At 40.0% G+C, this 15,653-nt stretch overlaps 1 protein-coding gene across 1 annotated transcript in view; it reads right to left on the bottom strand.

The window, feature by feature from the left end:
- Window positions 1-15,653, bottom strand: part of MYH9 (myosin heavy chain 9) — a 71,716-nt gene that overhangs the window by 42,343 nt on the left and 13,720 nt on the right. Inside the window, exons 2-3 of the mRNA XM_075076164.1 lie at window positions 13,230-13,582; window positions 7,393-7,549 (exon numbers count right to left, since the gene is read on the bottom strand). Coding sequence (XP_074932265.1) covers window positions 7,393-7,549; window positions 13,230-13,562 — 490 coding nt within the window. The 5' untranslated portion in view covers window positions 13,563-13,582. The remainder of the gene's footprint in view (window positions 1-7,392; window positions 7,550-13,229; window positions 13,583-15,653) is intronic.

Below are 15,653 nucleotides of genomic sequence, written 5' to 3' on the forward strand. Positions count from 1 at the left end.
AAAACCGACTGCCCAACTGAAGATGACGACCCACATCAGATAATACTCAGAAGCTCTTTGGCACTGAACGCTTTGATCATGACAAGTTTTGTTACACTTAGTTGAGAAGATCTTTTCAAGCCTCATTCCAATGAGGCAAGGTAGCAACAGCACCCTGGAGCAACCCAAAGAAGTCCCAAAGGGGCAAGCACACAATTTTTTCACTCCTTAACACAGAGCAAGGTGTTGAAAGGTGCTCAGGTAGGAAAAGTTATATACAGTGTTCAAAATCCTCTTGGCACTACGTCTTCCTCCCCCAGCATACTTTACTGGTGGCCTGCTGCAGCTGCGTTAGTCACCTCTGCTTTAAGCCAGCAGGAATGTACCTGCGAGTGCAGGCAAGTCACCGGCAGAGTGCAGACACTGCCATAAAAGGCAACATTCCTGTTTGCAATCTGGGGGAAATTCTTTCCCAGGACTGCAAAGCAGCAGTCATTGGGATAGCTGGAATTCTTCTAATTGTGTACAGACAGACAACTCGAATAATGTGTTGAGCAACAGGAAACTGCAGCCGACCAAAGGGCCAAAGAGCTAAGGCATACAAAAGCATAACTCAAACACACTTCCAGTTAAGAATTGCTTTAAATGCCAATATTTATTCTCCATACAATACTGACTTGTGCCATCACAAATCAGAATTCAGTTGCCCAGACAAGAGGCCACGTCCACCCTTTTTTTTTTTTTAAAGTATCATTCAACATGGGCATGCTGTACAACTTCAGTCAGCACTTGCCTTTACTCCATTGTCAGTTGTGCAAGCAACCTACTCAGCAAAAGAGAATGTGCTGGGTACCATAAACTCAGTTGCTTATAATAACACGATCAAGAAACACCTGATTAAAAGAAATCTGCATCTGCTTTTCAATTCTGAACAGAGTCACTTATTAAAAACAATCCAGAATAACAACTCAATAGTTAATTATAGCATCAGTTCTGTATTTCAGACCAGCTGGCAAGGAAAGCTTTTTATCTAGGGTCTTCTTTAGCTCTCATCACCATAGTATTCAAGTGATCATAAGAAGCAGCAGCCTCAAGCATCCAGAAATTCAGGAAGTATAATGTCCTTCAAATTTAAGCTATACAGCAATATGGTACAGTAACATCAGTAGATTAATTATAGTCCATTAAAAAAAAACAAACATAATATCTAACTCATTCTTGACTTTCTCCAGTTCAAAAATAAAAGACCTCATTTCAGACCATTTCCAGGACCTTCAGCATACATTAAAAACTTAATTAAACCAAAATTTGTTTTCACAAGAGAGAGACATCTTGTACGTAAGAAGTTCTCAGCTACATATTCTACTGCAAAACAACAAATCTGAATGAATGCTGAACTGCTGTGGTCAAGTATCTGATAAATTAATAGAGCCCCAAACTCTTGAAATTTGTTTTTAGATGTGAGAAGGAGGTTGGGAAGCTAGAAGAGAATGTGCAAATTTAAGCTCCACATCTCAGTTACAGAACATCCTAGCAGGCCTTTATCACCCACTTCCTCTGCATGAGTGACTCCAGTTTCAAGCCTGTTCATCTCCATAAAAGGAGAAGTAATATAGCATTCACACAATGGTGACATCATCTCTCCAGCTAAGAGGAAGTGTAGCTGAAAGGCAAAGGCTTGGCTTGCAGTTCCCTGCCTATAGCTGAGTCATTAAGGCTAAAAGCTTAACCAGAGATAGATGGTACCACCCACCTCCTAACCACCAAGCGTCTGGCAGAACTGAGCAGCCTGGCCCTCTAGGTTTCCACTACTATACTGCTCCCTAGCACCTCAGTGAATGTCTGTAGCCCAGCTTAGGCAACTGACTGGCTGACCGAGTTAGGGAGTTGACCTAAAGCAAGAATTAGTCTTAAATACACGTTTCCACCACACAGTAGTTTTGGTTCCTCAGTCCGTCCTCAAACTTCTCTTCTGACCTCTACCGTAGTCTTACAACCAACATCCTTCCATCAGCGCTCTAACACAGGAGGAGCCCGAGGCACCTGACACACTCTGCTATGTGGAACCACCCCACTGGCATAAAATCTAATCACATATGATCACTGTGGTGCTTTAACCTACACGTGAGTTTGAGTAGGATCAAAAAGACTCCAGGGGAACACCAGAACAGAGCCTTAGAGCCTGCTCTTGCATTATCATTTAAGGAATGCATTAAACAGAAGTTTCAAAATGCCTATCATCAAGTAAAAAAGAAAAAAAAAAAATCAAATGAAGGACAAACAGCATATTCAAGACAGCTCTCAACAATAGAGCTTCAAGATGCAAAAGTAGAAAATCACTTGAGTTGGCAGGAACACTGCAGTGCCAAGATTCAGCTTTGTATTATCTCAATTTTGAGGACAGTCAGGAGGAGAAATGTAAGTTTCACTTAAAAAAATGAAATATATCCTACTAGGTCAAATGCAAATATTTATTTCCCCAAGCCCTTTTTGGACTAGAGCCCATACCCCTTTTCTCTAGCATTCCTTAACTGAATCAGGAGATAGCAAAAGAGGAAAACAAGTTAGGCTGTCATTTTAGGTTACACAAATGTTTATGAAGTTCTGACAGGAAAGAAAAACTGGTATATAGCCTGCAAAAGCTCAGGCAGCTCATGACACTAAAACAGTGACTGCAGGGAGACGGACAGCAAGGGCTGAACCATTACATAAGCAACTTCCAGAGAGCTCCTGCTCTGGTTTACTGGAATGAAGCAAAAAGGGTGTGGTAACTACTAAAAAACAAGTGGGCAATGGACTCTTTTTTTAGCTTCTTGTTCTATTGAAACGCACATTTCAAGACACAGATTTTTACAGCCGCGCTTAGAAATCTCAAGTAATTCAAAGCATGTAAAACATTTCTTAAGAAAAACAGAAACTATGTACTTCCTTTTCTTGACATTTGTATACAAAAACCATCAAAATGATCATCCTCCATAATTAGTATCCAAGTTTAACGTTGCCCTTTGCACTAGAAATTTGGACAAATCTTCGAAACAAACTAGTGAAACTGCAGGCTATACTCCTTTGGGTTTAGAGGGAACAGTACCTGACCTTTACATGCAACTTGAGACATCTGTGCCTCCACATAATCTGAACAGCTCTGTCAATCAGGTATCCCTGAATTGGTAAGCACACCCAGAATACTGATTAGAAAATAAAGACGCACTTTGGGACTGTGCAATATACAGTGCAGCATAGCAGACCAATGGCAAGAAGCAAGTTGAGAAACAAGAACTGAGACCAAGGAAGTTAAAACAGAAGTGTTCTACTAGCTTGGAAACTTAAGAAGTATGTAAACATCTGAGAATTACAAATAAAACACTTCAAGGTTATGTTCTATAGAAGCAGATTGAGAGGACTGTTTCTTGTGAAAATGACAACTGGGCCTGAGGTCCATGCAAAGATCTACAACAGATTTATCTTACAGTAGCTAACACTGTTTCCAACCTTAATGTAACAAGGCCAATAAAAATCATGGACTTACTATGCTTCAGAATTTTTTCTCTTAAACACCAAACCCAGAGACCACCTAACTCCCAAGTGAATACTAGAGCAAGGTGCTGGCTGCACAGGCTCCTTTGCAGACTAATCCATCATGGTCAAAGAGGGTTTGATCACCGGACAATAATTTTAAGAGTTTTGTTCAGTGACCTGTTAGGAGCCTTACACTAGTATATGGAGAAACTGGATGAGAAAGGAGATGGAGTACATTCATTAGCAATGTGCTGTCTATTCCCCCTCCTACCTATATCTTAGTTGAGCAGGTAGAGTTTTGGAGACCAGAATAACCATACTGATCTAATCTATTACAAAAGTTTCAGACAGTGGCATTAAAACAACCGTCATGCTCCAGACACCAATGAAGTTTCTAGCTTCTATGAGTATTTCACATAGAAAATTCCCTATATGTGTTCTAAGTAGACAAACAGGTGCTGTTTCACAGCTTTAAAATTTGTTTTTAAATAGATCCCTTGCAGACTATGAATTGAGGTATAGACTGTACCCCATCAGTGTACAATGTACAGCTGCACTAGAATAATGATCTGTTTGCTCAAGACACCACTCCACTTGCAGTCACTGTGCTTCAATCATCAGCGCCAGAAGAGTAATTCTTCTGAATGCAGTCAGACCTGAGGCTTCAGGCATCCAGGTAATCTGGGGAACAGCAACATTAAGATGAATAGTTGTTTTTGGAGAAAACAATGTTACACTTTTTTTCTTTTTTCCTCCTTTCTCCAACCCAAGACGTTAAGACTTAGAAATGAAATGACAGCATTATTTTGCTGCCTGGTACTTAGAAAGACTTCCTGTGCTTCAAGAGCAGAACTCTGGAAAAAAAAAAAAAAAATCACTTTGAACACCTCCATCATGTGATTGCTTCAGGGAAGTACCCCTGGTGAAATTTAACAAAAAGCAATTTAACCTCTTCAAATATATAAATGCCACATGACACATTTGTGAATGGAGTAACCACAAAAAGAGGACCAAGCTTACCCATAGTGCATCAGCATAGATGCCTGAGAAGGGTTAAATAGTTTCTATATTAGGAGAAGTTGGAATAAAGCTCTCATCGTCCTCTCCCTTCCCTATTCCCTTCCTGACAAACATCTCTTTGAATGGCTTGCTTATTAGAATACCATAAATTGACTGAAAATGAAAAGAAAAAATTCAGAGTCCTAATCAATTAACGTTCAAGGCTTTTCCGCTCTGTCAGCTTAAGAGAGAACTACACCCCATGCTGACAGAAGTCAGAGTCAACAGCTTGCTATCCTTCTCCAGAACATGAAGGATTCCCGGCCTTCGGGGCTCTGAAAATAACCTAGGGAAGGCAGCCTAATCCTAAATGCCTCCGGCTCATGTGGAGCACCAGACCCTTTCATCTTCTATTCTCTGTAGAGATTCCTGCCATACCACAGGCTGCTGCACCGAGCCTCCCCCACCACTAAGCAATTCCACTGAGAAAGTGGAAAAGGAATGTTGCTTTCCATTGCCCTAGAGGCTAGCCAGGACCAGAGACACTGCAACAACCTACTCACCTTCACTCCCGGTAGCAGACATTGGAATGCTACTGTTACCCTTTGCAACAGGGAAATAAAGCAGCAAACGACCCTAAAAATCATCTGTAGGTTCTTGCTAGCACGAACACACACATGAAGCAAGACACACTCAAAAACCTTTCCAAACCCAGTTAAACAGGTCAAAGCAGGCTAGATTGAAAGCTAACTGGGAACGATATTCTCATCCACCAAGCATTCCAAAAAGTCAGCAACAAGATATCTCAAACCAGGCAAAAAAGATCTGGGGTCAACATCTAGGCTGTCGATACTGATGAGAATATTGCACAGCTAGAATTGTTCTGGGAAAGGTAAACTCTCCAGCAGAGTTCATAACAATTTTCCTATGCTAGGAAAACAGAGGCAGGGCTGCCAACCTTTAGCTTTGTACGCCAAAGCAATCTAAGCCTGGGATTTCTGAGTTTTAGACATCACTTCAGCGGTGGTCTTATGGAGACACCTTCTCTTTTCAAAAGGAAAGAAAATATCCATGTAGGTTGATCAGCAGCTCTGAATCACCATCAGACCAGGGAAGGTCACCCATCCCTTGTCACAGAACTTCAGCTGTCTGGATATCCACTGCCACATACTGAATTATCTGGCAGGGATGAAGGACAAGATGCATGCACATGCAGTTCCAAATGGTTTAACTGTTGTCCATAGAGGGAGAAGGACTTCTTCAGTCTCCTTACAACAATGCCAAAGAAAACTGCTTCTGATTCTACAAAGAAAATATTTCTTTTTAGGGAACAGTAACTCTGGTAGGGTTAAGATAATAGCTTGTTTAAGAAAAATATGTTGGTACTTGAGCTGACAAGGAGTGGGCAAGAGAGAGAAGGAAGTAATAAAGGAAGCAAAGCAGTGATGAGGTTTATAGACAACCATGGTGCCACGTATAGTACAGGCAGTGCATCTGTCTTTGTCCTTCATGGCAGAGCCAGTCTTTGTCTGAGGGAAGTAAAGTCCTTTTTAGGTCCAGGTTCAGTTTTTTTCCTCTGGATACAGCATTCCTTTCAGAGTAACACATCAGCAGTATAGCTGTATTTCTTCAAGAGCTGTCACATCTTCAACAAAGTGCCATCAGCACCCTGCCACCAGTCTGCTGCAGCACGTCTGTATGGCTCACCCCTCCCAACACAAGGCTTTTACAAATACAGCTTAATAGATCCATCATGTTAGCTCTCCCATGTGCTCTACTCTGCATGGCACCACACTTCAGCAACCTTTCTCAGCATTCTCCACATGTAAAATTTGTTTGAAACCACTAACACAGATACGTGGAAGGAGTTTTTCTTGCTCCCTTTCCACTCTGGGCAGCCATATCATTATAGTCTCATGCTTAGAGGTGCAAGTGATAGTGAGGGCAGGGAAAAAGCAGAACTCTTTAAAACAGTATAATTAGAATTGTGAAGCATGTTTTTATTATATCTAGCCTTTGTTCAAAAAGTGATGCTAATGACAAGACCTAGGAGAGACAAACACTTTAATCATTTTTAGTCATCAGAAAATAAAGGCGTAATCAAATTCATACAAGCCACGCCAAATTAAACTGTTCACTTAAACCTTACAAAGCATGCCTCTTCACATAACCCAGCTTCAAACAGGAAGAAAAGCACAAAATACCTCCATACCGGAACACAAACACATGCACTGACTCTGTGAAAGACCTCCTCTCAGAAGGGGGGATATGCACAGGCCATTCAGAGCTCAGTTTTTAAACGTCCTCAAGTGACAAACATGCAGCAGATAATATATATGGTTCTTTACTTCTCATTATACATAGAGAAACCCAGGTCAATCTGCGTGCTTTCTTTTATTCTAATGAAAAGCCAACAGATGTATTTCATATTGCCTGATAGTAAGTTTTATTCTTAAAAGAATAAGAACATAACCAAACAACTCCTGATTAGTAAAACTACCACTGACCATCGCACTTCAAAATGCAGGTTACACTAAGCTTGTTTCACCCAGCTAGACTGTATGACTGGATTTTAAGTATTTTTGTTAAAAGCTTCCGTCAGCCAACACACATGCTTACCCACCTACAGCTATTGTCCAATAGGCTCATCGCTGACACCAGTCTGTTCTTTATGTCAAGTTTAGCTCTTGCCAGTCTCTTTGCAAGGTTCTTAAATCCACTAGAGCAGGTGAAAGCTATTCACCTGAACAAAAAAGCTGGTACGAAGTAGGTGTCTGTAAGCAAGGACAGAGGGGGCAACAACACCTTTTGACAGCAGAGAGTTGTGCTCCTACAATGTTTCGGCTGCAGCCTTGATCTGTGATTTCAACAACAGTCATTACCTCAGTCAGCACTCACCTTGCATCATACTCCTGTAGGCTGTGTCTGTGATGGCATAGATATGAGGGGGCATCTCATGTCTCTTTTTGCCTTTGTACATCTCCACTATTTCTTCCGAGTATATGGGCAGGTTCTTGTAAGGATTGATTACCACGCAGAACAGGCCTGAGTAGGTCTGGAAAGGAAACACCCCAGCAAATAAAGGCAGGAATTAAGTGTTGTATACTTGCACAGTTTAACAGTATATTACTTGGGAAAAAAAAAAAAAAAACAAACCAGACCTTTTTTAAGTCATTCTTCCAGTGATGCCATATGGGATGCTTCCCACTAAGCAATACTAGAATCTGAGCAACAGCTAAAGTCATATCAAATTGACTAGCACTCAACCTTTCCAAGTATGCACAGAGCATCAACTGACACATTAGTCACACTGATATCAAACTGGCCTGCTCCCTGGCTAATTAACAGTCCACTAGGACTGTCTTTTCTTCCTTTCAAAGTTCCCATATTCAAGTTCCCGTTTCATTATAAAAGGTAGATGCTCAGCTCCTAGAAACATGCATTTTATTATATTCTGCCTCACGTTCGCTATGGGTTTATCCAGTAACCGATCAACTACAATGTAATAAAACTTCAAGCCAAAGTAGTTCCTGAAAGAAAAATAAGACCAGCGTACTCCTTAGAGGTTTTTCAAGACCACTGGACTAGTCTGAATTCAGCGTTGACCCCGCTCTGAACAGGAAGTTGGATTAGAGGGCTTCCTAGAGACCCTTCCAGCCTGAACACTTTCATGATTTATAATGTAACGAGTATAACTAGACCTAGATTCAAAACTGTAAATTTATTAATGTAGTATAGTTCTGAACTAGTCAATATAGAAAACAATTCTAAAGTATTCCATGCTCAAAGAGTCAGCAACATTTGCCAAAGTTTACTTCCAGTTCATTGTAAATGGTTAATTCATTGATCTGTGACAGCAAGCCTCAATTTCTCAGCCGGTTTCCACTGGCTTAAATTCTACAAGTTCTAAGAGAAGACAACTGTCAAAATACTTCTAATGAAAATATTAAGCTTATTTAAAAAAAAATCCTTTGAGACCTGGTTACCTAAAAAAAAACCCTTTCAAACATTTTACTTGCAAAGGGAATAGGAGGAGCAGAGGCTTCTTAGATATTTCCTAGGTATTCTAAGAATAGCATTCCAAGCCTTGCTCCTGGGGTTTAAAGCTACCCTAGTTCCCTGTCAGTTTTAGAGCCAGTTGTTTGAAACATCTGGATAGGAGCATCCTTCTACAGCAACTTGCAGTGCTATCAGAAGAGAGTACATTTGGCACTTCATTTCTGTTGCTACCATCTCTTCTATTGTTTGCTCCATGAAGAGTGCTTCAGAGTGGTGAAGAGTTCTCCACAATGAGCGCAGAGAATACTTAATCAGATTTAGCCTCTTTAGCTAGATAAAGGTAAGGATTAGACTGTAGTGATCAGAATGGTGAAAATAGCATCTACTACACAGTTTATGGACTTGTATCCGAATTTTCCTACATGCTGGCTTACCATGAAGTAATTAGCCCACTCTTAAAAGCAGCCGATTCAAATACAGCTTTTACCCTATGTCCCCCAGAAAGCAAAATTTTTATAGGTATTTAAGATTCCTTTTCCATACGCCAGTATAAACTATCGGGAAATGTTTCTAGACCTACTTTTTTTTTTTTTAATATTTGAGGAATATTTGAATAGCTGACAGAAAATACTAATCTCTTTCCAAACTGGGAAACTATGAAAGTTAGCTAATACCTTTTAGTGTAGAACTTCTAAGTCGCAGAAAGCTAATTCAGTGAAATGTTCTAATCAGGGTAAGTTTGAGGTAGTGCTTGAAAAGAACAGTTTAAGGAGTTTGCAGAAACCAACTTGGCAATGGTAGTTCCTTTTGCCTGAGCCTTAGTTCTCCATCATGTCAGACAGCACTTGTACAGCATGGAATATTAGCTGAAAGACTGGGTCATGCTTTCCTGACCTTTGACTACACTAGTGGAAGACAGAGTTGCATTGACTCCTCCTGGTCCTAGAGTAGCATGTTCACAGTACATGCAATACACCTTTTCCTTATGCCAGTGTAGAAATCATTGACATTGGAGTCAACCGAACTGTTAGAAGAAAAGCTGTAATTTTATCAGGGTGCTGAAAAATAAGTAAACAAAAACCCTCTAGGCTGCCAGTTCCAGCTGTCTGCATTAGCAACCACCTTACCTCAAATCCCATGGCAACAGCAACATGCACATAGTAATCAAAATATGCCCTATATAGTTCCCGTTCCACCCCTACCCGCCCCCCCCAGCAACAAAACTAACTCATGCCACAGACTGAACCTACCTCTCCTTTGAAGATGTTAATAAAGCTAAATGCACGTTTGCTGCTTTTGGAGGATTAGAAGCGAGAACAAAAGAAAAGTGGTAGCAAGTACAGTGGTAATATTGCACAAGGAATGTAAAGTTTTCTTGTGTCTATTTGTGTGAATTTTTCTTTTTTTTATGGCCACGTTTGCGGATAAATTAGAATTGTTGCTTTTCAGGTAAGAATAGTGTAAAGGTCTGAAACTGGACTGAAGTAGTCTTATGGATGAGAGCAGCAGTTTAGAAAAAGGAATACATTCATTTCAATTACAGTGATGAAGCTATGAAGCAGGTATGCAGGAAGAAGCCATCACCTTTTTCCAGCATTCTGGTTGCCAGGAGAAATACCTAAGGGAAGTTTCCTTGCAGTATAATGATCTTGGACAGATGTGTGAGATGATATTTTTGTCTAATGACGAGAAGCAACTAATCATGGCTGGGAAAGACAACAGAGAAAGACCACTGCAAATCACGACTGCTGGTCAAGCACACTGACAGAGTTTTATATAGGAAGCACGTTAAATTATATTGAGCAGAAGCTGTCCGACCTAACAGAGAGAAGACAAGAGTCATCTTCGTCTTATTAAAGTACAAGTAGACTTACATGCATAAAGCCCTGAATTGAACCCAACACTCCAGTTGAAAGGCTAATCTATTGTAAGCATAGCTGGCTTGGAAATCTGTACTTTCCTTCAGACATTATCTCAAAATAGAATTCTGGCATTACCTTTTGTTAACCATTTCAAGTGACACATGGGCCAAACTGAAACTAGTTTTACTTTTCTAACTGCTAAACTAGATCTGAATAGCTGAAAGGACCATCTGCAGCATGGCACAAATCCAACAGCATCAGAAAGTTTATATTCCAGCAATGTTAATGTCAATGAAATAACTGGAACTTGTAAGTTTTGAGTTCCACACTGAATACAAACAAGGCAGTTCAGGTAAGCAACACAGAAGTTCAAAGTGATCTTCTGATAAAGTATTCCAAATAGAAAAGGTTAACATGAAAGACAGACTATTAGCAAGTCACCTCAGTGCAGAGCCAATCAGCATATGGCAACAGCAAACTGGTGTCAGACTCAAGCTCTTAGTTCTTGAAATGTTTGTCACTCCCTGCTCAAAATTTGTCTGCACCAGCCATAAGACTTCCCCTTCCTTTTATAGGATGAGTAGACAGAAAAAAAGTTATAAAAAAAAAAAAACGCAAAAAAATCCACAAAGAGAGACAAAAAAGCACAGCCCTGCTGGCAAGGAAGAGGTGGAAGGGCAAGAGCAGAACTAAATTATGCTTGCGATCTTTCCAGAGACATTTGTGCTAGAGATACATTGGGTGTATTCTCTTTCTTCAAGAGGATTAGAGATCAGCTAACAGCCACTCCAATGAAAGTATTTTAAGCCTTTGCATTAATCTTCTGACTTGCTGAGAACTGCTGACAGGTGAGATCAGTCCATTTCACAAGTGGACAGAAACATGGTTTTGGCAAGACTAAGATTCTGTAATAGAGCATTACTATGCTAGGTTTACTTGGGTGAAGGGTGTAGGATTTTTTTTTTGTACTTCTTACAATCCAGTTAGAACTCAGTTTTACAGTCACAGACTATACCTGAAATTTCAAAGGATATCTTGCAAGATATGTGAAACAGCCCCATTGCATAGTGTGCAATAGCCTGAGATGCTGTTGAATTATTTTCAACAACTTATTACATAACCTAGCAATATTTCCTGTTCTAAACATGTTACACATGATCTTGCACATCCTATTTCATCTTAATACAAAGATTCTTCCCTCTGAGAATAGATTTTGATCAATAGTCAAAGGAATTATTGACAACACAGAATCATTAACTGCATCAACCTCCAACTACATTAGGTCTCAAAATTTTGACATCAGAAGGTAGGGGTCATACTAAATGTATATCAGCTTTGCATCCTTCAAATGTTCTCTGACAATTTCTGCAACAGTTGTCTATATGCCTTTGTGCCACTCCAAAAGAACACTGGTCACAGCACTAGCCAGAGCCAGAGTTTCTAGCTTGTGCTCATGCTCCTTAACTTAGAAGGCAACAGTTCGCAAAGGTTTCTACCCAAGATGGATAGCTAGGGTGAATTCCTGCTATGTGGCATCTTAAATACCACTGGTCCCTGTTAGGGCAGAGGAGATCATCTATAGCTTGCCACATAAGATGACTAAATGAAAGACTATATGCCTTCGGGTATGATGAAGCAGTAAGCATTCAAAACAACCCAAAAACATACAGACAGATATTGCAGGGAGTTTTTACTAATGTTGCCTTGTCCATGAGACGAGAGAGGCAGCTTTTGGGTTTTGGCAGCACAAAAAGGGGCGGGGAGGGGAAAGCTAGACAGACTTTCTTCAAGGGCTGTATTAATATACATGTTTATGCATGAAATTTATTCTTTAATGCATTTTATTTTAATAGATCTTCTAATCTACTATCAGGAAGATTCCATAGTGCCTAAAATACTGAATATCCAGCACTTCTACATCCCTCAAGATTCCATCTCGGGCAGTCCCAGTTTAATTCCGTAAGCAGAGGCTAGTCTGAGAATGTATAAACCAAGAAACACTGTTTCCTGTTTTAACCAGTCACTGCACCCAAATTTTACATTACTGATTAGTTTAAGCATTCATTCTATGCCTGCAAAGTATTGATAAAGTAGAGGCTATCACAACCAACACCTGCTAGCTAAACAGAGGTCACATAAAAAGGAAAATCAGAAGGATCTGAAGAACCAAGTCAAGGTTCCAAATTCTCCTTCCCCACCTTTCCTTATTTTTTGCTTTTGGTATTCAGTGAAGTAGTTGTTGCATGCTTCATTGGGTACAACCATTGGTCCCATAAACGGTATCTTTGTCATTTCCACAGCAATAAGAAGCAGGAATCTCTGCTCTTGTCCATTTTGGGGTGGAAAGAAAAGGAAATATTTCCTATCTGTAAGCACATGCAGGCACATATGTGCCTCCTCTAGTAAGACACTGCAAGATTCAGAATTTTTCTAACACAAAAAGCTTGGCATTAGTATTCTTTCCCACTGAAGCTCCAGACGTGGGAAAATGCAATTCAGATGTTAGGTATATTAGAACTGTGTTTTTATTATTATTTGGGTCAGTTCAGAGCAGAGTCCCTGTTTATCACTTTCCAACTGCTCTCACTTCTTGCTAAAAGAAAGTTAAATGGCATTCAAAACATCCTGCAAATGAAGACATTAAAATGTTAAAGACAGATTTACCACAGCATTCCTTGAAAGCTTCAACATTAACTAGAGCAGGATTGGCATAGTTTAGTGAAAAAATTTTAAGTAGAGGGAAGAAGCTAAGTTACATGAGTTGCGTATAAAGGCAATGAAAGGTTAACATACATGTTTTAGAAGCAAATTATGACAGTAAATTCACACACTACATAATAAAGAACTCTTACCCCAATAGACAAGATTACTTACATAGATCAGTCCTGAGTAGTATCTCTCCTTCAAGTTGTGAAGCACAGAAGCCTCATTCAGGCATGTCAGCTCTGCCATATCTTCCACTTTAGAGAATTTGGGAGGGTTCATCTTCTGGATGTCATCCTTATTTACTCTCACTTTCTTCCCATTCTCTGCCAGTTCCACGATGGCCTCATCTCCTACTTCTTCTTTCAGGCTAGCTGCCTCAAACCCATTCTTCTCTGATGGAACCCATACCAGCTTCTTAGCTGCCCAGTCAGCCTGAGTCAGGGGGTTATTAATGATGTTTTTGTCCACATAAAGGTACTTATCTGCATCTCTTTGCGACATTGTGCTTTAGAACTGGGGACCTGTGAAAAGAGGGGAGGGGAGAAGAGATATTTTTAAAGCCTCAAGTTGCCTTGCAAATTCCTAGAGCCATACAGGCACATGCTAAGTACCCTGAGTCTCTGGACATCAGAGCATGCCTTCCCCTCCTTTAGTCTCTTGTTAGTAAGCACTGGTAAGTTGTCAAACTTCCAATAAGGTCAAGGACTTGCTTGCCAAGAGGATGAAAAAACAAAACTAGCAAACAGTTAAAAAAAAAAAAGCCACCTACAACAAAACACTGACCATTAAGCATTTGGACGCCATTATTTGGCAGAAAAGAGAAAGCACATTAAAGTGGCAAGCATCAAACAATTTGTAAGATGTGCCAGTACTCATAGCATTAGATACTGTGTTAGAAACATTCAGGTCAAGATTAGCCCTTCACTGCTCTACTTGGTAGAGATATTAGCTTAGAAATATAATCATAAATGTTCAATCAACACTTTTACGTCCTACCTCCTTGTTCTGATAAGCTACAAATCGAATACCACAACATCTTAGAAATGCCAGATACCTGTCTAGGCAATACATGAGGTGCACTTTGCTTCTAAAAGGCATCATCGATAATTTGAGGACACCAGTTAAGACCAACATTAGATACTTTCCATCACCAGCTTAGTAGCAACACCCAGCACACTAGTTTGTACCTTTTTTTCTAGGTAATGTTCAGTAGCAAAATACTTCCAAGAGAGTAGCAGAATAAACCTGTGGTCAGGAAACTCTACCACTAAAAATTCTCTATCAAAATCCTTGTATGAAGCTGTGGTCAGGAAGAGAAAGTACCACTCCTACAAGAGGAAGATTTAGGCAGCATGCTTAGAAAATGGCACCCTAGATTTAGCGTTTCATCAAAACCAGAACCCTACTGTTAGACTTTCCAGTTTATAAGGCAGCAATTTTATTGGTACCATTCAGAAATCCTTTCAATCAGAAGAAAGGACTGCATGCGTCAAGGCTCATTAACCATGTAACAGCAGCCTCTTTACAAGGTCTCATAAACATTACTTCTTGCATCCTTCCTCACAAAGATACCAGTGTCCTCAATATATGTTTTTCATAACTTGGATAGAATCTAGTTCTTTTGGTGATGAAGAGCTCAGGAAATTAAAATATCAATATTAATGTCATGGAAGGCTGTCAGGATCTAGAGGGGTAACTTTTCCACAGAACACACCCATATTTACAAACCAGCCTGCAAATCAAATCAGTGAAGTCTGACTATAGATACTGCAGACGAAAAGGTATTGAGAGCAGGGCAGAAGCAGTTCAACTCCCAAAATATGCATGAGAGCAACAATAGATGTCGAGTCTCAGCATTAGCAAGCAGTGAATGAAGCCAGAAAAACATCAGCTATAATAATGATGGGCACAAACGCCCATACCAGTCATTTGTAAGCATGTAGGGAAATTCCTTTCAACAAATGTATCACTGTAGGTGGCATGCAACTTGGTGCCAGACGCTGTCCAGATAGCCATATATTCACAGTCAAATATTCTTTAGCAAACAAAGAGAAAATTACTCTATAAATAATCATTTCCTTTAACTTGAGTTTAAAATCTTTGTCTTAAGCCTCACAGGATATGCCAAGCAGCTATCCCACACTTTACCTCATCTTTCCTTCCCCACAGGGTCACTGACACTTCCACCTCAGCCACCACAATGGTGATTCTCAGAGCAACTCCTACTCCCTGGCTTTTCATATTTTTATTGAAGATAAAATAATGAAGAGATTTGTTGCAGAAATAAGATGTAACAAACAGGAGGCTGCCATGAAAAATTTGAGTTGTCAAGAGTGCTCCAAGACCACCCTAAAACAGCTAGCCTGACAGAGTATGTACGAAATAGAGAAGACTAACAATTCAACAAAAGATATTCAGCCTCCATGACATTGCAGAATATCATCTGCAGGTTGTGGTCAAAGGGTTAAGCAAAGGGAGTGAAGGGAAGGAAGGGAAAAGAGAAAAAAAAAAAAATTCAATTGTGTTCAGAGTTGTATCAGGTTTGGCAAGGCAACAGCTGTTGCTCTACCCTCCATTACACAGTTTCCTGCC

The sequence above is a fragment of the Phalacrocorax aristotelis genome, chromosome 1 (genome assembly GCF_949628215.1).
Source record: "Phalacrocorax aristotelis chromosome 1, bGulAri2.1, whole genome shotgun sequence".
NCBI lineage: Eukaryota > Metazoa > Chordata > Aves > Suliformes > Phalacrocoracidae > Phalacrocorax > Phalacrocorax aristotelis.